The sequence below is a fragment of the Ambystoma mexicanum genome, chromosome 11 (genome assembly GCF_040938575.1).
Source record: "Ambystoma mexicanum isolate Mex_15411 chromosome 11, UKY_AmexF1_1, whole genome shotgun sequence".
In the NCBI taxonomy this organism is placed as follows: domain Eukaryota; kingdom Metazoa; phylum Chordata; class Amphibia; order Caudata; family Ambystomatidae; genus Ambystoma; species Ambystoma mexicanum.
The window spans coordinates 1,479,841,785-1,479,868,065 of NC_090934.1; the positions used below are offsets into that span (position 1 = coordinate 1,479,841,785).

The 26,281-nt window shown below is 48.9% G+C and overlaps 1 protein-coding gene across 4 annotated transcripts in view; it reads right to left on the reverse strand.

The window, feature by feature from the left end:
- PRC1 (protein regulator of cytokinesis 1) overlaps positions 1 to 26,281 on the reverse strand; it is a 626,832-nt gene that overhangs the window by 366,238 nt on the left and 234,313 nt on the right. For all 4 annotated transcript variants that reach the window (XM_069625201.1, XM_069625203.1, XM_069625202.1 and 1 more), the window contains exon 7: positions 23,404 to 23,551. In XM_069625201.1, coding sequence (XP_069481302.1) covers positions 23,404 to 23,551 — 148 coding nt within the window. The remainder of the gene's footprint in view (positions 1 to 23,403; positions 23,552 to 26,281) is intronic.

Consider the following 26,281-nt stretch of genomic DNA (forward strand, 5'->3'; position numbering starts at 1 on the left):
AAAGATGAGACGTCTTCCTGAAAGCCTATGTGCGTGCCACATAGAATTTCAAGGCACAAGCAACGTCCAGCGTATGCAGACACCTTTCTGCGGGTGAAGAAAGATCCGAAAAGAAGAAGGGGAGTACCAAAGATTCGTTAAGGTGGAATTCACAGAGAACATTTGCCATTAAGGATGGATGCGTCCTCAGCACCATCCTCGTTGCATGGAAGGACAAGTATGGGCGCTTGCAGGAAGGAGCTGATATCTCACCGACCCGCCTGGCAGAGGTGATAACCACTAAGAAAGAGGTCTTCCATGAAAGAAACTTCATAGAGGTTTGATGTAGAGGTTCGAATGATGCCCCATGTGCTTAGTAAGCAATACGTTTAGCTCCTAAACCAGGGCAGGAGCCTTGTCTGGCGGAAAGAACCTGAAGAGGCCCTACATGAATCCCTTGACTAGCCTATGCGAAGACAACGATGACCTGCCTGGCGACCGTGTGTATCGGGAAATGGCAGTCAGATGATATGGCATTTATAACGCACCTGTACACAAGTATTTTTTTAGGGAGAATTCTCAGAAATATGCCTTCTACCTTAGAAACCACAAGCTCTTTTGCTCGACTTTAGGACCTGTCATTTTTATCCTGGAAAAAGGTAGACCTTTTTCGCACTCATGTATTTCTTTGAGTTTAACACTTCCTTTTGGTTTTGCAGTCTAACACCATAGGCATAATCTTTTTACATTGTGAGAAAGAACCTTTAGTGCAGTGGCACAGGGAAGTCCTTTAGATTTCCCAAAGGTTTAAATACCTTCTCTTGGATAAACTACTGTTTCCAAGAGCAGTAGGGTGAAATGGACTTTCCTTACCTTTTGTAACTTTCTAGACCCAGCACACACTATCTTAAATAGAGTGCTGGAGGGGTCACTTACTATCTCCTTTGTCTACTTTCTCATGTAACATTTTTATGTTACCCTTTCTACAATTAATGGCTGGTGGCAGTTAACTTTCCTACCATTGTGTTTTTAACATGGGCTGCGTTCGCAGCAGCTGTATAGCACCCATGGGTGCCAATTCTGTCGAAATGGCGCCAGTCTTGTCGCCATTTCTTGTTGGTAAGGTCCTTCTTGCGATTTACTCTACGCACCAAGCCAGGTTTGGTCCCTTTGATCATTTCGTCTTTTGTGTGATTTACTAGTAAAGACCGCCTCTGGCTCCAGTGTGTGACAGGGCAGGAAGCAAGGGAGGTGCCCGAAACTCCCTGTACTCAAGTCTCCTTGGTCACAGGAATGCACCCAAAAGTGATGGCAGGCTGGATGTCCTTTGGAGGAAAGCCACCCTGCTGTGTGACAGCTAGGCTACGAATGAATGGGAGGGACTTGCATAAAAGGCGAGGTCTTTTGCAAGGAAGCCAGAGTCAACCACTGGACGTAGAAATCCGAAGAATAACTTGCAAGAGAAGCTTGCTGCAACTCCTGGACCATTTGCCCATTGAAGCCCTGCTGCAGCTCTGCAAGGCACGACTAATCCCCCTTGCGTCGGTGGGACCAATTGACCCAAAGACTAACTCGACTGGAAACCATCTCTGCTTGCTCTACTTCCATCGCTTTAGGATTAAATTCAAAACCCTCTGCATTGTCCACAAGGCTTTCTGGGGCCTGGGGCCAAAATCCCTTCAGCTATCCCTCTGCAAATACCTCCCCTCTCGAGCTCTTCGCTCCTCTACCTCGAACTCCCTCAGGGTCAGTCGTTTTTCAAAAGAAACAAGCTGGGGGTAGATCTGTCTTCGGCTGGTGCCTCCCTCTTGACTCCCTCCGGCTGAGCCCCCTCAACAGAGTGCTGGACCCCAAAGCAAGGAAAGTCCATAAGGTGTCCAAGAACCGCAGTGGTGTTATTCGTGAGAAGCGGAAACCACAGAGTGCTGCTGATCTGAACTTTGCCTATTGCTGCCGCCGACCTTCGAACCGTAGTGCAGCAGTCCCCAGACGTCCGCCCTCTTGTCCCCACGATTGAGGCCCAGGAACAACAGGATCTGCCAGACTACAACAGTCGCAGAAGGCAGCTGGAACCATTTCTTCAGACCTAGGGTACTGTAGGTACTGTAGCTCATCGGTTCTAGAAACTTGTTAACCATTGTTTCCTCCCCTCATCTTTTCCTTTATGCCACAACTTCAGTATTACCAATTTAGTGTGAAAAGTGATATATTAATGTCCAGTGTCATTATGGAAGTCACCTCAGGGTGTAGGAAAATCTGTGTCCCATACCAAAAGGCTATGTACTTACTGTATTGATCCGAAAGATTTTGAAGTGTATTTTTATTGTTGCCAATTGCTCCTTTCTATAGAAAGGCTCATTTAAAAAAAAAAAAACTTTAATAATTATCTAATCAAGAAACCTAGAGTGTAAGTGTTATTTGGATACTTGTCACTGTGAAACTGTTACCACCCTACAGCTCACATTGAACCCTATTGAGATAAGCCTGGCTGCTCAGTCACACTACCAACTTGTGTAGTACAGACCTATACCAAAGGTTGGGTTTCCTATTGCCAAGAGGACAAGGCTGGTGTAGTCTCCCACAGGGTTACTACATACAATTGTGCCCAACATGTTTTAGGCAAGACGAGGGGTAAACAAAGGAAGGACAAAACAACGATTTTACTAGGCCTTGTCATTCAGATCGCACAAGCGCAGGGAGGGGAGAAGTGCAAAAGGGGAGATGGAGAAGTGCAGGTAACAGAGTGCAGCCAGCGGGTGGCTAAGTGCCGGTAATCAGAGGGTACAGCCAGCGGGTGGCTCATAAGTGCAGAAAGAGGAGACTGTAGGGTTACAGATACAGACCACAAGTGCATATGGGAGGTGCGGGGGGTGGGAAGAGGTGCCAAGAGGCAGAGCCTTGTACCAGTGACAGCAAGTATGGCAGGAGCTCTGGGGCTGCAAGACGTAGAGGTGCGATCTTCTGAGTCATGCACCATACCATGAACCGTTTCCACTTGTGACTAGCACGTGAGCATAGAGGACGCAGTAGTTTTAGTCCGAACCTTCCTACAGTCTAGCGGGATGTCATAATGCCCAAACTCCAAGGCTGCAGGAGCCAAGCCGTGAGGTGATGCAATATCGCTCCCCATCCATGGACAGAAGGTCGGGAAGAGGGGGCAACCTGAAGGCCAGTGCTATTTCCATGTGGAGCAGCTCCATGTACCAGATCTGGCGTGGCCATGCCGAGGCGATGAGGATCTTTTTGCTGCAACATCGTTTGAGTGTGTTCGTCACACAACAGCGGCATTGCAGGAAACGCATAAAGGAATAGACTTTCCCCATGCGAGCGAGATTGCTTCTCCCATTCTCCCTAGTTGGTGAAATCTGATGGCGAACCACTGGCATTTTGAGTTTGCTGCCGTCGCAAACAGCTGGCCCCACATGCTGAAAAGAAGCAACGTCTGCTTGCTGTAGATTCCATTCGTGGCAGGATCGCAGCTCCCCGCTGAGAGCGTCTGCAAAGTTATTCTTGATGCCAGCCAGGTAGAATGGTATGAGAAACATGTTCTGAAGAATGCCCAATGCCACAGGGCTTGTGCCTCCATGGAGCACAGGGGAGCGGGTTCCACGCTGCTTCCGGATGTAGAACATCTTGGTTGTGTGGTCTGTGAAAATCCTTACCACCTGGATAAGTGGTAGTAATGACTTCAGCGCCCAGAACACGGCCCATCGCTCCAGGACGTTTATTTGCAGGGATTTCTCCTCTGGAAGCCAGATTCCTTTGGCGCGAGATTGTCTGGTTTTGGCCCCACATCTGTCTAGAGAGGAGTGTGTGGTGACCGTCCCTTGAAATTGATGGGTTTGAAATGGTGCTCCTTGCGTGAGGTGCTAGTGTACGCCCCACCAACAAATGGATTGCCTGAACTCCTTGTTGAGGGCAATCTTGCCCGTCCACTTATACGTGACCTGGAGCCACCTGGCGTCCAAGAAATCCTGCAGAGGTCTCATTACAAACTACAGAACGGAATCAGGGGAATGCAGAATGACACCATGCCTAAAAGACTTGATGCTGTGGACTTCGGTGACCCTTGTCGCCCTCAGCTGTAGTACCTTCCCCAAAATGGGCGTCACTCACTCCTCAGGAGGGAACACCAGGTACACTGCCTGTTTGAGACAGGCGACCAGAAACTGCACATTGTGATACCACGCAGGATTTCCAATAATTGATGGAAAATCCGAGCATTGTTAGGTGGAAGTCTTCTCACTGTGTTGTAGCACCAGCTGTCAAGTTGAGGACCAAACGAGCCAGTCGTCCAGGTATGGGTACACATGTACACCCTTGAGGTGCTGCCACAGCTGCAAGGCATTGGTGAACATGCTCAGTGCTGCCTTTAGACCAAAGGGAAGCTCTTTTAATTGGTAATGACGTCCTAGGACCATAAAGCGCAGGAACTTCCAGTGTCTTGGATGTATGGGGATGTCAAGTAGGCATCCTCCAGGTCTAGTGTTGCCATGAAATCCCCTTCCTCCAGCTGGTCGAGAACCTGTCGTAATGTGACCATCCTGAACTTTAGAGACTTCAGGTACTTGTTGAGAAGTCGCAGGTCCATGATTGGACACCATCCTCCTGACTTCTTCCGAACCAGAAAGTATCTGAGTCCACACCAGAGCCTCAGCAGCGCAGGGGAAAGAGTTCCATTGCCCTTTTAACATAGCTTGCATCTCCCATAGCAGCCGGTCTATGTGGAGCTCCTTCCTTGCCACTGGAGGAATGTGCTTTGTGCAGACACTTGTGGTCGAACTCCAGGGTGCATCATTGGTGTACTATGTCCAGCACCCATTCGTTGTGATGTTTTCCCACTCATTGATGAATTTTATTAAGCGCCCCCCCCCACTGGGTTGTAAAAGTGGGGGGTCCAGGCCCTGCCTCTGGACAGGCTTGCTTGGACTTTTGCACCTTCGCTTGTGGGCAGACAGCATTGTCCTCTGCCAAAAGCCAGCGACCAGCCCCTGTAGGACTCCTGTCAAGAGGATCTAGAGAGCCAACAGTAGGAGGTAGCTGCCTAGCCTTTAGAGAATATGAATTTTCCTCTCGATGACCGAAAGGATGACGTTTGCCGTTGCTGTAAGGTCCCCAGGGACCCAGCTGTTTCCATGTCTGCCTTTGCCTGTAATGTCTCATCCACGACCTTGCCAAATAGATTGTCTAAGGGGATATCCATGACCTTTGACTGTACATCCAGCCTGGAATTGGTGGCCATAAACCATCCTAGCCTTAGTGCCACTCCATTACCGAACTGGCGAAAGCCCAAGACCGCCACATCAAGGACCATCGTCAAGGCGTGATTGGAAGCAATTTGTAATTGGTTATTTATAACGCGCTTAATACCCAGAGGTTGCTAAGTGCGGACCCGGGGATCGAGCCTGTGTTGCTCCGAGTCTTGCTTCCGAGACGAAGCACGTTGCCCCCGAGCTATCCTGCCCAGACAACCACCTCTCCTCTTTGAAATAGGGCTAGGGCTTCCATCTTGTCCGCAGGGAAGAAATCTAGGATTGGGCCCAGTTTATACTACGGCTCCCTATCGTAGCAACCCAGTATTGTCATTTGCAGTCTTAACTATGGAGGTGGCCGTATAGATGATGTGGTTGCCCATGGTATCCAACTTCTACCCTCCTGATCCAGGGGAACCAGGGATTTACAGGACAGGTTTGCGGACTGCTTACTTGCTGCGGCCAAGACTAAGATTAACCAGTCTGGAGATGGCTGGTATCTTAAATACCAGGACGCCGAGTCCGGCGGTCTGCAATTCTTTTCCAGCCTGGCTGGGCAGGGCAGGATTTGGGGGCTTCATAAGGGCTAGGCCTTCTTCCCACACATTGTACATGAGTGGAATTGAGGTTACCGTCTGTTAGGCAAGAATTGATGTAGTAACCCTGTGGGAGACTACACAACACTTGTGCTCCAGGTATTAGGAGCCACACCTTTTGGTATTGGCCTGTAGTACACAAGTTGGTAGTGTAACTGAGCAGTCAGTCTCACCTCCAGAGGGGTAAATGTGAGCTGTAGCAATGAAATTCACAAATACAAGAAGCCAAGTAACACACTCAAGGTTTCAGTTATTGTTTCCTCCTCATCAGGCACACCTTCAAGCGAACAGGTTGCATAGCACAGCTTGGGCGACCCTGGACTCCTCTGGAATCCCTGTAGACGCAGTAGAATCTAGTGAAGGTGATTGCAGCCCTCCTTGTAGCAGCCCTGCTCTGACAGCCAGGCAGAGGCTGGTTTGCCAACAGGTGACAATGGGTGATGCAGCCAGAGAGCCAACTAGAGATGGACGCCTTGGACAAGGCCTTCCCATGTCGCAGCACCAAAGTTCACAAAAAGTTAAGGTGTCTTCCGGAAACTGTGGGCCACGTAAAACTTCAGAGAAGGCGCCACATCCAGCGAATGCAAGGCACTTTCAGCCGGCGACAAAGGCGTCGGAAAAAACAGGCAACACCAAAGGCTTGTTGAGATGGAATTCGGATGGAATCTTTGACCTGCAGATGGGGTGTGTCCGCAGCACCACCCTCATGTCGTGGAATGTCAGATAAGGCTGCTTGCAATACAGGGCTTGGATCTAACCTACTCTTGTGGCTGATGTGATGGCCACGAGGAAAGCAGTCTTCCACAAAAGGTACGAGAGGGGCTTGACGCACAGGCTCAAAGGGTGCCCACCCCCCTCCCTCTTAGCGTAGTCAAACACAAAGTTCCAACGCCGGGGGTGTGCCTTCACTGGTGGGAGCGATCGAAACAGTTTTGACGGCGAGACCAGAGAAGACCGTCCTGGAGACCTGGCGTAGCGGGAGACAACTGCCAGATGCACTTTGGAGGCGTGGGCCAGCCCCCGCCTTTGCCAAGGACAACAAGCATGGTAGCACCTGCAGGGCCGTGACCCTCAGAGTGTTGATCTTCTATGTCGGACACAACGTCGCAAAATGCTTCCGAGTTGAGCCGAACCTTCAGGTTCAGCGATCCCGGGTTGTGATGTAGGATCGCACCTCCTCTGGCGAGCAAATACGCGACCACTGGCAGCTTGACTGGCGGTGACGTTGACACGCTGATAAGATCCGGGTATCAAATCTCCCTCGGCCACGCCGGGGCAATGAGGATCATCCTGCACCGGCACTGAGTCGATTGATGACTCGCAGCAGGAGGGGCAACGGAGGGAACGCATACAGGAACAGCCCCTCCCACGGGAAGGGGACCGTGTCCCCCATGCATCTTGGCTGGTGAAACCGAAACTTGCTGGCAAATATCAGGCCTTTGGAGTTACTCGCCGGCAGACAGGTCGATCTGGGGCCTACCACACTTGAGGAAGAGACTGTCCACTTGATCCTGCCGAAGTTCGCACTCGCGACAGGAGCGTAGCTCCCTGCTGAAAGTCAGCGATTGTGTTCTTTACTGGCGCCAGGAGAAAAGGAATGAGGAACATGTCCTGGGTGACGGTCCAGTTCCACAAGTCCTGATCTTGTTTAATATTTACATCTGGGCACTTATATGCCTCATCCGCGCCCACGGCCTCAATTGTTACTCGTATGCCGATGACACCCAAATTCTGGTCCGTTTGGATCAGGAGCAAGCTGAGGTGTCGTCGTGCCTCCGTGACTGAGGGCTGTTGGCGACTGGATGGATCAGAACTGGCTCAAGCTCAACGGCGACAAGACCGAGGTGCTGGAGGTGGGCTGTCCCACGGATCCCTCACTGTGGACCACTGCCTTTTGGCCCTCTTCCCTGGACCCCTTCCCCACCCCAGTAAACAAAGCGACAAACCTGGGCGTTATTCTCTCTGCCTCCCTTCTCATGTCTGATCAAGTAACGGCTGTGTGCCAAGCTGGTCACCACCAACTCAGGATTTTGAAGCATGTTCTACCTTTGTTACCCGAACCTTTGCACCCTCCAGTAGTCGCAGTGCTAGTTCTCTCCCGCTTAGATTACTGTAACTAGCATCTGTTACAGCTTATTGGCTTGCTACAGCGTATACAGAATCTGGCGGCTAGGCTGGCGACGGGTACCCTGTATGGGAACCATATCGCCCCAGTGCTGCGCTCTCCATTGGCTGCCAGTCTGCCAGCGTGTCCGCTTCAAGACCCTGTGTATTGTCCATCAGGCTATCCACGGTCAAGGAGCCAAGTTCTTGCAGGTCAAATTCTCCCGTTATCTTCCAGAGCGGCACCTACGCTCATCCATCCCAGCCCTTCTTGTTGTCCCAAGATGATATCGTACTAGGTTTGGAGGCAGGGCCTTCTCCATAGCCACCCTCTGGAATGGTCTCCCCTCCGCAATGAGGAAAACTCCCAATCTTGCTTTTAGAAGAGCACTCAAGACCACTCTCTTCTAGCACCTTATTTCATGTGTCTGTGTTAATTGTCAGCCCTCCCTCCTCAGCGCCATGCTGCCTTCAGGTGACCGTGCGCTCTACAAGTGCATATAACATAACCTCCCTGGAGAGGACCAGGGATCCGGTGCCCCCTTGCTTCCTGATGTAGAACAATGTTGTGGTATTGTCCGTGAAGACAATCACCACCTTGCCCTTGAGGGAAGAAGCAATGACTTGATGGCCCAGAAAACTGCTCACAGCTCCAGGACATTTATGTGGAGATCCTTCTCCAGCAACCACCGGCCTCTGGCCAGGAGACATTGTGTGTGCACCCCAGCCCTCCAGGGAAGCTTTGGTGGTGACCATCGCCGGGTGGCTCTGGAAGTATGTGTCCCCAGCAATGTTAGAGCGCACACCCCACCAACTTATCGCTCGATGGAACACCATTGAGTACAACCTGGTTGGGTGTCCAGGAACTCTGCAAAGGGTTGCATTCTCCGATCAGGTAGATACACAGCGACATCATGCAGAAAAGCGACTTGATAGTCCCCACTGTGGCGATTTTCAGTGCCAACAGCCATCCCACTTTGCCCAGAGTGGACATTATCCTGTCCGACAGATCCTCCAGGCAAGAATCCGTGTCGAGCCTAGACCCCAGGAACAGAGCATCTTGCAATGGAATCAAGCAAGAAAGTGTACAGAGAACCCCGGATCCGTGAGCAGCCAGACAGTCTTCTGTGTGATCGACTGCGATCTCCCTGGACTTGGCCGGATGAGCCAGTCGCTGAGGTACCAGTACATATGTATCACTTGTAGCTGCAGATGGGCTGCCACTGGGGCTATGAACTTCGTAAAGACTCTGGGTGCTGACTTCAGTACAAAGGGGACAGCCTTGAACTGGTAGTGCAGGAACTTGCAATGTTTTATGTGAATGGGGACGTGGAAGTAAGTCCTCCAGATCCACCTCGCCCTCCTGGAGAATTTCCATCGCCTCGCTTGTCCTCTGGGAGGAAATAAGGACCATCTTGTACGATAACATCTGATCGTCCCTGGCCTTGATAGCTAAAGCGTTCGCCGCCGTCACCATTGCCAAATAGATATCCTACCTCCCTACAGCGTCCAAATTCTTCCCCTCGCCATCCGAGGGAACGGAGGCCGACGGGTTGGATGACTTCTTCCGCAGTGTCGCCGAGACCGGCGATGGCTGTCATCGAAGGCACTTGGGTGCCAACTCTGGGTCCCGGTATTTCTTCTCTAGTCGGTCTCTTTTCACTGCGGCTGATGCGGGGGATCTTCAGCAGCACCAAACCATCACCCCAGACATCGTCCATGAGGGGTAACCTCTAAAATGGTCTTCCTTTTCGCCTCCCAATACTGATAGAGGAAGCCCTCCTCCTCTGGTTGGAGTTGGAAAAGTTCTGATTCACAGGAGATCATTGAGTGAAATGAACCCACTTTGTCGGGGGAGAAGCCCTTGGCGGCGGAGAGAAGCTGCCGTGGTCGGTGTCTGAAGTTGTAGTGTCCGTCCACGTGTCCCTAGGAGGGGAGGGGGAGAGAAGAGGCACTGGTGGCTGGAGAGGTGTCGTGGAGTGCCTTTTAATCTTATTTGGTGGCGATGGCCCCAGTGTCAATGGGGTCGTCGCAGGCGGTGCTGTCGGTGGAGGCCTTCTCTTCTGTATCTCCGACACCAAAGTGTGGAGGGTTGCAGAATGTCATGCAACATCTCTAGGAGGTACCCAGGGAGAAAGGACGAAGACTTCCCATATCTTCCTGGATTGTGTGGACGGAACCAAATCCTCTCATTTGGAAGACCTACCATCCGTGCCCTGGAGCTCTTCCACCCCCGCCCCCCCTTCTTCAGGTTCTGAGGGGTCGGTCTCGGACTAAGGGCCGGCATCCTCTTTTCAGGGAGTTTTTCCCACTGGCTTGGTCGAAGACTACCACCTGGGTGGAAGAGTCACCCTGATGGCCATCAGTGCACCCTGGACTGGGTCCACGCCTTTTGCCTTGGAAAGGGCAGCAACCTTTCAAATCGAGGAGGATATTTTCGCCTGCATCAGCTGGGCTTTCACAGGCAGTTCGGACAACTTGCACTTCTCCAGTTTCTCGCACAGCTTCCCCAGGGTGGCTGACTTTCACTTTGATTAAGAGCTGGAGCGGTGGGTGGTGACTGACGCTGCTTGAGACTAGGAGTGCGCTCTAACCGTTGTGGGACCTGTTTGCGCGTCGGCCCAGATGACACTGGACTTGCAGTGCCTAGCCTTATATTGTGTCCCCATGGATGGAGCGCCCTCAAAGGACTAGAGGCCAGCTCTGGATGGCTGGATCCAGAAGAGGCATGCCTCTGAGGCAAGGGCCTTGGCTTTAAGCCATGCCGCCTATCTGCTGTGCCGATCTTTAAGAGTGATCTTAGTAAAGCCATGACAGATCTTGCAATCTTCCTTATGCGACGTGTGAAGAAAATGAAGACACTGGGAATGCTTGTCCTCCATGAAGAAGTTGTGCAGGCGGAGCAGAGTTTTTAAAGGGAAGAGCAGTCTCTCCCCTCAGTCATGGTGTAGGCCCGATGGCTTTGCAGAAGTAGAGAAGAAACTCAGCGATTCTGCCCTTGAAGGGTGACGAGATATCGAAAAACGGATCCGCATTAGTCAGATGTAGAAGCGAAGGAGCACAATGGCACGAACAAAAATGGGTTTTACCTAGCAAAAAGCACGAAAAAAATGCAGAAAGCTCAGAGCAACATGAGTACTCCTAAAACTTAAATGTGTGGTAAAAATCAGAAGATGGCTGCCAGAGGAGGGGGTTAGGGCAAGGGCAGTCACTGGCTGGGGGCAGTATGACCGAGCTCAGTGATTGGTTTATAGGAGCAAGACCGTTTATAACCGGAAATAAACTTTTACTGAGGATTCCCGGCCCAACAACAGGGAATATTCAACAGCATGTGAATCCATTCCAGACCCCATGCTGGAGAAACACTCTTTAGAGATGCTTTTTACACGTCCCACACCCCAAGTTGACTTCACTAACTAGGACAGTAATGGCATTTATATATCACTTGTACACTTTGTAGATTCAGAGGTTTGTAGAAAGGAACGTTTAAGGAAGGAAAGCGGTTAAACAAACTCTCAGAGCATGTGAGCACTTAAATCTTTTAATGAAGTCTAGATAAAAACCTTTTCGGAGCAATATCACCCCTGAGGGACAGTAAATATGAAAGTCAAGTGGACTAGAAGAGAACCCCTGGCACTTGCTTCCTGCAGCAGCAAAGCCAGTCAGGGAAGGCAGTCCAATGGAGTTCGTCTCAGGGTTAGTTGGTCCTACTAACCCAAGGGAAAAAGTTGTCTCTTCCGGAGCTTCTTGTCGATCAGAAAAAGTAGTTTCAGCACAGCAGCAGGGCTTCACCAGGCAATTCAAAGGTCCAGGAGGATGCAAGCTTTGTTCAAGGTTTCTTCATTGGGTTGTTCTTCCCAGTGGTCGACTGCCTCTAGTCCCAAAAGCCTTGCATTTTAAGCAGGTTTTTCAAATTCATGCCCATCCTAGCTGTTACTGAAACAGCCAGGTGGCTGTCCTGAAAGGACAATCAGCCAATCCGGACTGGGTGCATTCAGGCATTCAAGACAAAGGACAAGGGAGCTTTGGGAACCTCACTTCCTGTCCTTCAAAACACACTGGAGCCAGAGGCGGGTTTCAGTACTGAAGCCCACCAAAGGAAAAGCAAACCAAGGGCTCAAACCAGGCTTGGCGCGCAGAGTAAACCCCAAGAAATACCTCAACCAGAAAATGTTGAAAAGATGACCGGGGCCATTTTGACAAAATGGTCACCCATGGGTGCTATACTTCACCTGAGGTTTCAGCCAGCGGTAGAAAATCATAAAGGTAGGAAAATTAGACCACTGCCACCAACCATTTAAAGTAGTGAGGGTAACAATGTTATAGGAGATTAGGTGGGAAGAGGGAGGGGCTCCTAAGGGGAACAGTAGTTGACACAAGAAAAGATATATTTAATCCTTAAGAGAAATCTAAAGGTGCTGTGTGTCACAATACAAAAAGTAGCTGCCTATGGAGTTTGTCAGACTCCAAAAACAAAAGGAAAAATAATCCAAATCAGATCAAAAACACATGAGAGCGAGAAAGGGCTCCCTCAGTCCAGTGAAAGAGCTGGGGGTCTCTACGGTTGAAGGGAATTGGCACAGAAATTAGAATGTTCCCTAACACCCGGTTTCCGGGTCACTGGTTGTGGTTTATAGTGGGTTGTAGGGTAGGATTAGGCAGGAATTTGATCGGACAGGCGGTAACCCGCACCAGTGATGCTAAAGCATAGGCTGGACAGAGACATTGTAGAGTCTGGGTGTTTTAGCGTCGATCTGGGATCGTATTTTAGGTATGTAGTTGGGCATGGTAAGAAGTGAAAGGTTATTTATCAACATGGAGCAAGAGGTTACTAGGCCTGTGTAGCAGACTCGGGAAGCCGAGAGTCAGCAGTTGCATACCCTAGAACCTGCTGGACGTTACGTTAGTCGTCTGTGGTATCCATTTCCTAATTCTGTCCTGGTGACCTACTGGTCGCTTTCTGTGGTCTCTTCGCTCGGTATCTCCCTGAACATTTGTCCGCAGGCTGTAATTACTTTCCAATGTAATGGCATTGAAGTCATGGTCCATGATGTTGCTGGGTTTCAGCGGCCCTAGATTGTCCCAATCAGGTTTACGGAAAAACAGGTTTTTAAAGCCTTGCAGGCCATGTAGTCTTGGTTGTGTCGAGTGTGCGGAGGGCGCGAGTTCCACAGAGTTGGAGCCAAGGTTGAGAAGGCGGATCCTCCAATCCTGGCTGAATTGGAGGCTGGAATCACTATTAAGAGGGCAGTGCTTGATCTTCGGGTGCATGATCGGTGGTAGGGTTTAATCTTCTCTTGTAGGTATGCTGGTCTTGTGCACTGCTTGGTTGGTAATGCATAGGGTTTTAAAAGTGACTTCGTCCCACAGGGAGCCAGTGAAGGGTCCAGAGAGCAGGGAGATGTGTCCCAGAGCAAGGAGTCTGGCGGCAGCGTTTTGTGCCCTCTGGAGTTAAAGTTGGCATGCCGGTGCACCCAGGTATAAGGCGTTGGCATAGTCCAGTCTCGACTGAACAATGGACATAATAACAGCATGTCTGTTGGGATAGGTGAGGTAGGGGAAAATGAGTCTTAGGAGTTTGAGGTGTTAGTGACAGGATTTTGATACAGTATTGATCTGACGGGAGAGGCTTAGGCCTGTGTCCATAGTGCAGCCAAAGTTCTTGACTATTTGAGGAGGGGGGTGGTTCCAAGGGAGGGGGCCATGGGAATGGTTGCGGGAGAAAGGCAGTATTGCTGCACCCCATGATCTCAGTTTAATCTGGGTTCAGAAGGAGGTGGTTTGTCATCCATCGGTCAATATCTCCGAGACAAGCTTCAAGGTCGGCACGTGGGTTGGAGCTTGTTTTGGGAATTAATTTGGGTATCATCAGTGTAGTTGTAGCAGGTGAGGTTGTGTGTGCGGATGATTCCTGGTAGAGAGGTCAGATAGCGGTTGAAAACGAGAGACGAGTGTCATGTCCCTTGGGGTACGCCAGTGTTCACGGAGCAAGTGGTGAGACAAAAAGGGAGAGGAGAGATTTGTTTCCTGTTGAGGAAGGAGGCAATTCATTTGAGTGCCAAGCCTTGGAATCCTAGGGAGTGGAGACGGTCAATAGAATGGTTAACAGTGTCAAAGGCTGCTGGCAGATCAAGGAGAATCATCGCTGCGCAAACCTCCGGGCCTGCCAAGACCTTCAGATCGTCCCAGATTGAGATCAGGGTGGTTTCTGTTCCATTGTGTGGTCTGAAGCCCGATTGAGTGGGGTCAAGTAGTTTGTTGGATTCTACAAAGCGGTTGAATGGAAAGTACACAACGCGGTCAATAAGTTTCGCCAGGAACCGCGTGTTGGAGATGGTCTGTAATTCTTAGGGTCAATGGGGTCGAGATACCTTTTTTAGAAGCGGTTTGACGTGCGCCATTTTAAAAAGGCCCCTGGAAAGATGCTAGGTGAGGGAGTCGTTTAGTATGGACCTTGCTCGTCTCCTGCCCAAGTGGAGGAGAATATTTATTTAAGAAGAGAGGTGGGATACGGGTCAAGTTGAAAGTCTAAAGATGGCATTGTGGTAGTCGGGGCGATGAAGTCAGGAGGGGCACGTGGAGAGGTTGGTATTAAGGGTTGCCATCTGGCGGCTGTGTTGTAGAAATGTAGCGAGAGGGAGTTGCTGTGCCTTTGCGTGGGTGTGGTCTGGGCAGAGGTGCAGGTGGGTTTCACGAATTCGGAGATGTGGAGTTCTATGCTGCTGCGGCGACAGTTCAGGGTTCGTTTATTGTAATAGGCCTTCTTGGCCTTTCGGATCTCGGGCTTGTAATCACGATGGTGCAAGGCGAACAGATCTGCTGAGAGGGGTTTTAGATGTTCGCCATCGTTAGCCACAGTTTGTATGCAGTACCCTCCAGGACCACTACGCACAACTAGGACTACAGGTGTAAGCAAAACCAACCTTTGGTAGATGTCTGTACCACACAGTTTTTAGTAGCGAGCTGAGCAGTCAGGCTCATCTCAAGAGGGAATGTGAGCTTGTAAGGGTGTTACACAGAGGTCTATTATTACAAGTATTCAGCTACACACTTATACTCAAGGTTTCTTGGTAAAACACTTCTTAATTTCAGTTCAAAAACATTAACAGGGACAGCCACCCTACTGGGTGAGTGGCAGCTAGGCTGGAATGAATGGGAGAAAACTGTATAAAAGGGGAGTCTCTAGGCTTGGAAGGCAGAGTCGACCACTGGAACGAAAGAACCGAAGACGAGCTGGAAGAGGACGGCTGCTGCAACTCCTGGACCCTTTGTTTGCCCAGTGACGCCCTGCTGCAGGTCCGAATCGCCAAGTTAATCTCGACAGGGAAGCCCTTCAAGGACGACTTCTCCCTTTGAATTGGTGGACCAATCAACTCGTAAGCCACCTGGATACCATTCTCAGAGCTGGTTGTGTTTTCCTCAGAGTGCTGCAGGAAACCGAATAGCCAGGGAGCAGGACACCAGTTTGTGTGCTTGACAACAGATACCAGAATTGAAGACTGAAATGAATTACTGAGGCGGAGCTAAGTTTTCAGACGAGCCTTTATTTACGGCCCCCGGAGACGAGGATCATTAGTTGGGGAATGGCTCACCACGTTCCTTAGTGGATCGTGGTGGGGGGAAACGTTCTCCCTTCTAAATGGAGCTGTGTGACAGAGATAACATAACATCTTCTTACCTAAGGGAAAGAGGGGCGGAAGGGGGGCGGGGAAGGGAAACAAGGGAAGGATAGGGTGGAATGGCTGGCTAAGGTTAAATGCAACAAGAGTGGGCAGCTGCTGGTCAATAGTAGACGTAATCGCTCCTGAAGTTTCGGATGATCCTCCGATTTCTTTGACAATTTCCTGGCAGAGGTTTCCTCATCGTCGGAACGGGGCTCATTGTTTCTTGCGTGCTTGTGGTATGATGTGTCCTCAGGATTGTGTTCATTTCTTGACCATACACCTTCATCTGAATCTTTAGATGCACTGGTTCTGCATGTGTCGTTGGTTGTTCCCGATGAATCTCTTGACCATGTGTCATTGTAACCGTCTTTGGAAGTGCTTGGTCGGCAGGTGTCGTTGGTTATTTTCGCCAGATCATCTTGGGACCATCTCTTTCCATCATCCAATGTGACAGATTTTCCATGGCAATGTGCGTCTCTTTGTGGAGACCTGAATTTGGATTCGCCCTTGAGTGTTTTCTTCGGTTCTTTGACACAGACCCAGTCTCCTTTCTGAAGTAGCATCTGTTTTACTCTGTTCCTTGAATCGTAATATGTTTTGTATTTCTTTTGTTTCTCCTTTACAGTTTCTTGGATTTGTTCCATATTCATTCTTGCCTCACCGGTGTTCATGAAGATCCATGCCGGTCTCGGTTGGTTGCAGTTCTGCCCCGCATCATGGTGAAGGGCTCTAAGTTGGTGGAGTGTGGTGTTCTGTATGCGTAGAAAGCTTCCTTGAGGGTTTCCCTCCATGGTAGGGCATTGGCTGTGGCTAGTTGGATTACGCTTTTTACCAATCTATTCATTCTTTCCACTAGTCTGTTGGACATTGGATGGTATAGTGACGTGGTGATGTGGTTGATGGATTTGTTTCTGAGGAATTCTTTAAATTCTGATGATGTAAACTGGGATCAGTTGTCGGAGACTAGGTCCTTGGGGTCACCTCTGTTAAATATTTCAGTTAGGAAGTCTGACCTTTCTTGTGGTTATGTTGGATTCCATCACTCCCCATTCGGTCCATTTGGAAGTGTAATCCACGATCACGATGAATATTTTCACTGCCTCCAGGTTTTCGAAGGGACCCATGATGTCTATTGCCAATTTTGACCACACTGTGTGGAGGTTCTATGGGTTGGAGTGGAGTTTTTCTTAAGGTTTTCGATTTGTCACTGGAGGCGCATGCACAGCAGTTTTTGACAGCTTCTTCCGCTTCTCTCCACATGTTGGGCCACCAGTAGTTCCTGATTCTGTTTTTTGTCAGACTTCTCCCCAGATGTCCTTCGTGAGCTAGGTCGAGTAGTCTCTTCCTGAGTGCTACGGCTGGGATTACTCTGTCGCCTCTATAGATATGCCTTCCATCCATGGATATCTCGTCTTTAAAAGGTGTGGAGTTCTTTAATCTTTGCCCTATGCTTACCCAGTCATTCGCCACAGCTCTCCTGATTTCCTGTTGTTCTGTGTCATTGTTGGTAATGTTCATCCATTCGTCAGGGGAAATGGCAGGATTTACGGTGGCTATGATGTCTTCGTCAAAGTTCTCAATGTCCTGACTATCTTGTTTGGTAGGTAGTCTGGAAAGGCAATCGGCTACCTGGTTTTGTGGACCGGGAGTGTGACAAACTTGGAGATTGTATTGCATGATGTCAAGAAACCATTGTCTAATTCTTGGTGATATAAGGTGTGGCGTTTTGGATTGCAGAATGTTTACCAAGGGTTTGTGATCGGTTTTGAGGAGGATGGGCAGGCCCCAAATTAGGTTCCTGAAGTGTTGCAGAGTCCATTGTGTGTAGAGTCCATTAGTGTTTTTGTCTTGTTGGCATAATTGCTCACAAATTTGGAGTAATGCTCCGTCATTCCTAGAAAACTTCAGTTGGTCTTTATTGGTAGGTTCAGCCAAACCCAATATCGTGTCCATGAGTTTTTTCTTGGGACGGATGCCCTTAGCGTCAATGGAATGGCCAAGATAGGAGACTTGGTTACACTTTATATTACATTTCTCTAATTTAAGAGTGAGCCCGCTCTTTTGGATCACCTGTAGGACACCCATGAGTTTGGCATCGTGCTCTTCCTCAGTTTTGGCTGATATGAGGATGTCGTCTTGGAAGCAGTGTACTCCATCAAGGCCTCCAAAAAGGTGTGACATAAGTCTCTGGAACACTGCTGCCGCTGATGCGAGCCCGAAGGGCATTCTGTTGAACATGTACGCTCCCAATGGTGTGACAAAGTAAGTGAGAGCTTTTGAGCTGTCGTCCAATGCAATTTGGTGGTATGCGGAGGAGAGGTCTAAGGTGCTGAAAAAACTTGCTGGCTCCATGGTTGACAGAAGTTCAGATATGTTAGGAAGTGGGTGCCTGTCGACCCATATGTTTTTGTTCAGGTCCCTCAAGTCAACACACATTCTTAAGGCGTTATCGGGCTTTCTTACCAAGACGATAGGGGCGAGCCACTCAGAACTCTCTATGGGTTCGATGTTTTCGTCGCATAGGCGTGTGAGCTCGTTTTTCAATGCCACCTTAGTCCCGAAGGGGACTCAACGCACTCGATGGGCCACGGGAATGGCACCTCTCTAATACAATCTGGTGTTTGGAACCGTTGAGGAGTCCAATTTTGCTGCAGAACACTTTGGAGAATTGTTCGGCCAAAGTAGATTTAATGTCGGTACTGCTTTTGAACACACTTAGCACAGGGATTTCCTCCCCAAGGTGGATTTTCACCTGTAGAGCTGCTTGTTCCTCCCAGCCCACCACCCAGGATCCATTCCTGGCTACGAACAATTTGCAGTAAGTTTGCCTGTCATGAAACCTGAGTTTAATCCAAGTGAATCCAACGATGTCAATGGGGGTCTTTCCATAGCCTGTGGCTTTCACCAAACAGAGTTCTGCAGATCATGGACTTTACCAGACAATACCTTTACGAATGTTTCAATGTCCACCATGGTATAAGGAGACCCTGTATCCACCATCACCTTCAGGGGTATGTCATTGACATACATGTTGACCCAGGGGCCTTTGGACTCCTGCAAAGAGGCGACAGTGAGGATTTGTACTTGTGGGCATGTTTGTTTGATTGACGGACAGCATGTTGTCTGACATCTGATCGTAATCTACTGTCTTCACAGAACCATACCTGGTGAAGGGTCGTCTGGTGGTGTTGCCAGATTTTCCTAACCTCCCTCGGTTGTTTCTGCAGACCTTGGCAAAATGACCCAGCAGGCCACATTTGTAGCACTCAACATAAGTCGCAGGACACACCTTCCCAGCGTCATGGCGTTTATACCACCCGCATTTTTGACAGCGTGTGGGGTTTTGTCATACGCTGAGACTCTCCCTCTTCTGGAGTTTAATCTTGTGTTTTGAGGTGCATTCTTCACAGTTGCCACTGTGTACTCCACTTCAGAGTTGCTTTCTATGGACTTCACTTCAGCGCCCTCTTTTAGGACCAGTCTTTCCTTCATGCAGCGGCCCCCAAACTCCATACTCCTCACTATCTCAGTGACTTGGTCCAGCAAGGGATTTTTTGTCTGCCATAGTTTTTGTTGTATGCGGTGGATCAGCCACATGTGAGCACGAGTTGGTCTCTCAAATATTCATCCCCAACACCGGTGAATTCACATGTGGACATGAGCACCCTGAGGGAAGCTAGATAAGCATTGACTGATTCGCCCTTTGTTTTCTAGAAAATAACTTGTACCTCTGTAGCACCACGTTTGTCTTACTACCGAAGTGCTTGGTGAGCTTGGCCAAGGCAGTGTCAAACTTTCGGTTGCCGTCACCCCCGCCCCCCCCCTCCATCATCCGGCTCTGGGAGTGCCCTGAATAACCTCAGGCCCTCTGTCCCTATGCAATTCAGGAGGGTCGCCACCCTAAGATCGTCGTTGAACTTGTTTCCTCCAATGGCCCTGAGGTAGATCTGGAAGCCGTCTAGCCATTGCTCCCAAGGGCACATCGGGATTCCAGGGCAAGGGAGAAACTTGGCAGGGTGCGGCACGTTCTGCATGGTTGGCCGGCGTGTGTGAGCAGAGCGGAGAAATGGATGGGGTGGTGTAGGGCAGCGAAGGTCGTGTAGCTCTGCCAATGAAATGGTCTTTTCCCAGGACAATAATGCAGTCTGTATTACTGAGTGCACAACTTGGCAGTTCTTTCCTTCACCAGTGTTCACAGTCACAGTGTGCTTTGGTAATCTGGACCTCTTGGCAGTCTAAAATGCTACATAGACTGTGGTCTCTGTATTCAGTGTGTGTGTCAGTACATAGTACACAGCACTCTTCAGTGGATGCAGAGTCACTGCAATGTTTCTCCCTCAAAGGAGAAGAGGCTCTTGAAAGTGTTGCGGCGCAGTGATATGTTTCTTTTTATGGAGGCTGTGCGGAGTCTGCAAAGTGACAGGGCTCAGCGGCTCCATCGCCGTAGAAACGAGGGCTGGGCCTAACAAAATGGCTGCATGCACGGGACGTCGGAAGGTCCTTTCCTCTAATCACCGTTGGCCGGTGATTCGTTTGATGCGCTACGTGCGCTGCGCCATTAGCCCAAACTAAGAGGAAATCAATATCAGTACCTCTTATTGCCGTGTCCTCGGAGATATGCACTGCCGGGCAGCCCCTTCTACCCTATGGCAGGGAAGGTGCTGGGCAGGGCGGCGGGGAAAGCCGCGGGGGCGGCGGTGGGGAGGCCGCCGGGGCCGTCGCTGCTGCTGGTGGACGGCAGGGACGCGGTCAGGACGACTCGGGGGCCTGGCCACGCTGTGGAATGCCTCGTCGCCAAATGAAATAAATTACTGAGGCAGAGGTACGTTTTCAGACGAGCCTTTATTTATGGCCCCTGGAGGAGAGGGTTGTCGGTTGGGGAATGGCTCACCACGTTCCTTAGTGGATCGTGGTGGGGGGAAACGTTCTCCCTTCTAAATTGAGCTGTGTGGCAGAGATATCATAACAAAGACTTGCCTTTGCCAGCTTTTTCAACCAGTCCTTGTGTAGTTCGGGAGCCCCCAACGTCCTCCCTCTTGTCCCCACGACGGACGTTCAGGAGCAGCAAGATCTGCAGGAACTGCCAGGAACAGACGTCTTCAGCTGCATCTTTTTCTTCATTTTAAGGTACTGTGAAAACCCGACCAGGAGAACTTACCTCTCACTGCAAAAGTCCTTGAAACTTTGGCAACTGGCAGGCCTAGTCAGCTTGTGACCCAACACATGAATCTTTTCTTCTACGAACTACTTCTGAGAACTTTGCCAAAAACTTTTCCGTTTAACTCCCAGAACTGCTTTATCCTATACAAGACTTTAGCCCATTGACTTTCGCCTAATCCATTGTATTGAATCAACTCCTCTGGGGAACTCAAACTATTTGCACTGTTTAAGAGTAACTATGCCTTTTTGCTCCTACTTCAAAGTAGTTTAAATGCCTCAGAAACCGATTGTGAAGTACTGAAGTATATTTGTGTGATATAGAATGCCTCCTTCTAGTGAATGTTTTATAACTTACTGAAATAAATTAATACGTGTTTTTACCAAGAAACCTTGAGTGTAAGAGTCTATTTGAATACTTGTAATTAAAAACGTCCAACTTCCGTACAGCACACATTCCCGCTTGAGATAAGCCTGGCTGCTCAGCAACGCTGCCACAAAACTATAGTACAGACTTATACCAAAGGTTGGTTTTGCTTACATCTTTAGTCCTAGTACTGTGTAGTGGTCCCATAGAGTACTGTATACAAACTTTGCCTAACAGCAGAAAAATTAAACCACTGCCACCAGCCATTTAAAGTAGTGAGGGTAACAAAAATGTTTACTTGAGTAGGAAAAGGAGCTACTAATTAACCCCCCTCCCCCCAGAACACTTCATAAGATTGGGTGTTGTGGACCTACAAAGAGAAAAAGGTAAGTAAAGTCAATTTCATGTCACTATTCTTGGGAACTGAAGTTCACCCAACTAAAGATATTTAAACATTAAGAGAAATCCAAAAAAACATACAAAAGACAGATGCCTATGGAGTTTGTCATATTCCAAAAACAAAGTAAACCCATAATCTAAATCAGATCAAAATACGAGTGAGAAAAAGGGCTCACTCTGCCCAGGGTTGAAATTAAGTTTTAAAGTCCAGCAAGAGAGCTGGGGGAATTAGCACAGAAATGAGAATTCTCCCTAAGAATCTTCATCGGATCTCCTGTTCCAGTGGTCGACTTGCCTTCTCCCTCATGAACCTCACCTTTCATCAGGATTTCAAACTTATCCTCAACTCTCCCTGCAGTTCACAGAAAGGGGCAGGTGGCTGTCCAATCAGCACAGCCAGAACCCCAGTGGGAACTGGTTCCTTTCAGACACACCAGAAGACAAGAGATAGAGTTTCCGATCCTTGCATGCTTCCAGTCCTCGCACACACTGGAGCCTCGAGGGGCTACAAAAAGGGTTCTTGCCCAATACAAAACTCAAATCAGGACCTCTCCCTCCCAGGACAGTAGTAGGACCAAGAAACAAAAAACAGGAAATGGGCAAAAAAAGAAGCAACCATGTTGGCGCAAAGGTGACCCTTCGGTGCATAGCCGCAGCTGTGAATACAGACTGTAAGCAAAAATAGCACAAAAGTCGGTAGAACACGTCCACTGACACCAGCCATACTAATATGCTGGTTATTGTTGAATTGTTAAAGGAGCAGAGAGAAAGGGGATACTAGGTAACCACATAAGGTGGTGTGTGTGCTAATCTCACAAAAGGAAAAGCTAAGAAAGATTAGAAAGTATCCCTCCAACCTTGCGAACAGTAGTTAAGGAAAATAAAATAAAAAGGAGAGCCCAAAACGCCACCCAGCAAAACTGCACAGGGTGCCGTGTGGTGCAAGAGTGAAACACAGATGCCTTAAAAAGAATGGAGGAAAGCAAGACTTCATAAAACAAAGTAAAAACACAATGAACAGGGTTCCCATGGTCAGAGCAAAAAGAATGAATGGGGGAGTTGGGGGGGGGGGGGCTTTTGAATAAAAGATTACACTCATTCAGGAGCACAAGAAAAAGGCCCAGAAGTTCAGCAAAGTGTGCTAGGGTTCTCACAAGGAGAGGGGATTTGGCAAACAGATGAAGCTCCCTAACCGCAGGGGCTTCCAATATAAAGCAATTCCAGACTAGAGGGGGCAGTAAGCAGGCCAAAGAACAAGCAAAATACTTGTGCCACGTCCACTATAGGGTGCTTCGAGAAATATCCACTGCCACAAGCCCATCCTGGTGCCTTTTTAGTTATATTTCTAAAGTATCCTAATGGCCCTTCACTTTAGGGTGACATCTCTTCTGGCCTGATCACTTTCTGGGGGTTAGTAAAGCAGAATGCTTGATTTGCCCTCCAACGCGTCAGGGGTCAAAACTAAGCAAAATACCTTTTCTAGGGCTGGTTATGAAAATACATCTTAACAGTTTTACTAGAAAGTGGGGTAACAGGCAACTGCCAAAATACAAGTGCTCAATGCAGGTTTTCGAATAATGAATGGGGAAGGTGTTAAAGTTGGCAGTTACAGTAGTTACTGTGACAACAGGATAGGATACACAACCCAACCTTTTTAACGAAAGGTAATCATTATCCACGTGAAAAACCAACAAAACCGTTCGGACGAAAAAAATAAGATTGGATTGACATACACTGTGCAATGGTGACCTATCAGCATCTTAATATTTAGCTCTACGGACACCATCAAACTAAATTTGGTCAGCAAACCAAACATTAGCATGGAGTTTCTTTACTTGCATAAATCATGTAGCAAACTAACACCCCGCGCCCCAAAATAAACATACCATCATGGAACGGTGCAAAGGCACGCCTCTGCTCAGTGCTGTAGAAGCACTTGTCCCAGAGAGACACCAATTCAGATCGAATTGCTTCTATGACATGATGCATGTTTTCCCGCTTCAGTTCTTCCAATCGTTCCACTTCCGCCTGCAACTGGAAAGAGATTGAATAGAAAGAAACTGATTCATACAAAAAAATAAAACATTAAGTTACTCTAAGACTTGTACTGGTCACCCAATGTTAGGCTGGGTTCACAAAGTCTCCTACCTGTGGTAAGATTTTGAGAAGCCAACCTGGGACACCAGGGTGGTTTCAGCATTTACCCCAATCAGTCGATGGTAGCAAGTCTGAGCAGTCAGACTCAAGGTGGGAAGAGAAACTGTAGTACCAAACACTCCAGAAGATAAAGACAACAAGCAGGTATAAAAAAAATATTTAAAAAAACACTTATTCACACCAAGGCACTTAAGAAAAATGTAAATAAAGAAACCCATATATACAGACCTTTTTGTACACTTTACTGGTTAGTGTAAAAACAAAATCTATAATTTATTTTTTGGTGGGGTGTATAGCGTGAGTATGCCGTATGATGGCTTTTACCGGGTGGCAGTTATTTATAGCTCCTGCAGGCTGCACACCCGGGGAGGTACAAACGCCTCTTGAGGTATGGTAATTTTCATTTATAAAGCGCCTATACACAAGCAAGTGTTGCGGGGAAAACAGTCACTCAGAGCCCTTGAATTTCTGAGACGATAACTGTCTGCACAGGCAGATTAAGTGAATATGGTACATTTAAGAGTTTAGATACAGCAAATAAGCCTGACAGCGATTCTGCTGTTTTTTTCAAGTGCACATTAAGGGGTTAAGACAAGGAAGGACAGACAGAACGATCTTCAGGCCGGGCTGTAACAGACCGTGCAAGTGCGGGAGGGTAAGGCAGGGGAGCAAGTGCACCCAGTCAGTAGATACTGGGGAAGTGCGGAGAGAGAAGCTCTAGGATTTATTGCAAGTGCAGTGAGTGGGTGGGTTGTATTTTAGCGCCCTGAGGCAAGTGCAGAAGGACTGGCAGGGGTGCCTGGGACCTGCGAGATTCTGAGGTACACCAAGCAGCCAGTCAGTAAGCTGCATTGAAGGAGGGAGAGAAGGAAGAGCAGAGAGCTAAGTTAGGGTGAGAGAAGGAAGAGAAGAGTAAGGTCTTGGAGCTTCCGGAACTTAAGAATATCAGGCTCAAGACGGAGGGAGCAATGGCCTAACAGAATGTGGGGGCCCCCATGCAAGCCCTGCGGTGGGTCCCCCACTGCCACTGGGCTCACCCTGCTAGGCATGAGCAGCATGGGGCCCCCTGCACGATGGAGGGTGCGGGGGGGCCCCGTTACGCCAGAGGCAGGCAGGCTGTTCCAGAGGGAGGTACCTGCTGAGGAAAGGGATATCCCCCAAATCTCTGCTTGGGGAACATGCTCCCACACAGAAGGTTGGAGGTAGATGAGCGGAGGGCTCGGGAGGTACAGCATTTAGGAAGGCAACGTTGAAAGTAAGTAGGTCCCTGGCCCCAGAAAGCTTTGTGGACAATGCAGGGGGGTCTTGAATTGGATCCTTGCCGCCACGGGGAGCTAGTGGAGGGATTTCAGCACCAGAGAGATGCGGTCCCTGGGTTTGAGGCCAAGGATATTGTTAAGTTCATGAATCAGGGTAACTTGGGAAGGATACTAGGGTAGTCTGCAGTAATCTTCACATTGCTTTAATCTGGCTACATCAGGTACATGACGAGGAGATGGGTGGTATAGTCGCAGGGGAGCCCACTGGTTTCCACCACCCAGGCTACATCACCAACTGCCCTGTGTGGAATCTCACACACCCAACATTCCCTTCATTCCAATCATGACCTCATACCTGCAGTCACACACCATGCATTCAGAGGGAAGGATTAATCAGGAGAATAAACCGATCATAAGAAAACACCTCCCTTCCTTCCACACACCCAAACACATTTCAACAAATCACCACTACACCTAAAAACAAAAATATGCACTCAACCAAATCAAATTCTGAAGAAAAGAAATGGGTATATCTAACCCACTGGCAACAGGACCACACCAACAAAACTACCCACCAAACCAGCAAAACAATACCAGACAACTTCCGCCCCCGCTGCCACCGGAGAGCCTCAAACAGGCCACGTTTGAGCACTACCTGCCCCACCAATCACACACAACTAGTGCCCCAAATAAATACAAAACACCTTCTGTCCACAACTGCCACTCGTGGATCTTGGGACTGCCACCCCCAAGCACATGCTGTCCGTATATAAACTGGCACATGTCCCACTGCACCAAAACGAGAAATGTAACCTCTGGATATACCCAATCCAAGCAGATCTAAACGGGCACTAATGGAACATGCAACCCATACGCACGCATCACACATACGCATCCCTGGTAACAACCACACGGCAGGCTTCCAGTCACAAGAAAAACCCTCACAAACCCCAGTTTACTGGCCAAACAAACTGGGCCAAAAGAACAAGTTCTCACACAGAATCCAACCCTTCACCACTGCACACCAAAAGGGCCTCGGGCAACCGGATGGAAAGAAAATAATTTTGCCACATTCTCACAACAAATGCACAAGTTTATTGGCATTCTCTGTGAACAAATTGAAATATAGAAAACCTGCATTGAGATGGCAGGGCCAACACTGCTCCCCAAAAATGAGATCCCCCACATGGGACAAACTCTAGCCATCTCACTTCTGAAATCTCCATCCAGTACGCCCATCACTGCAACTGGATAGTTACTACCACACTTGGGAGACACTTCAGTCCAGTAAAACCCAAAAGACGCTTCCCACCGAAAACTAAAACAAAAAAAACTGGATGTGGAGGTG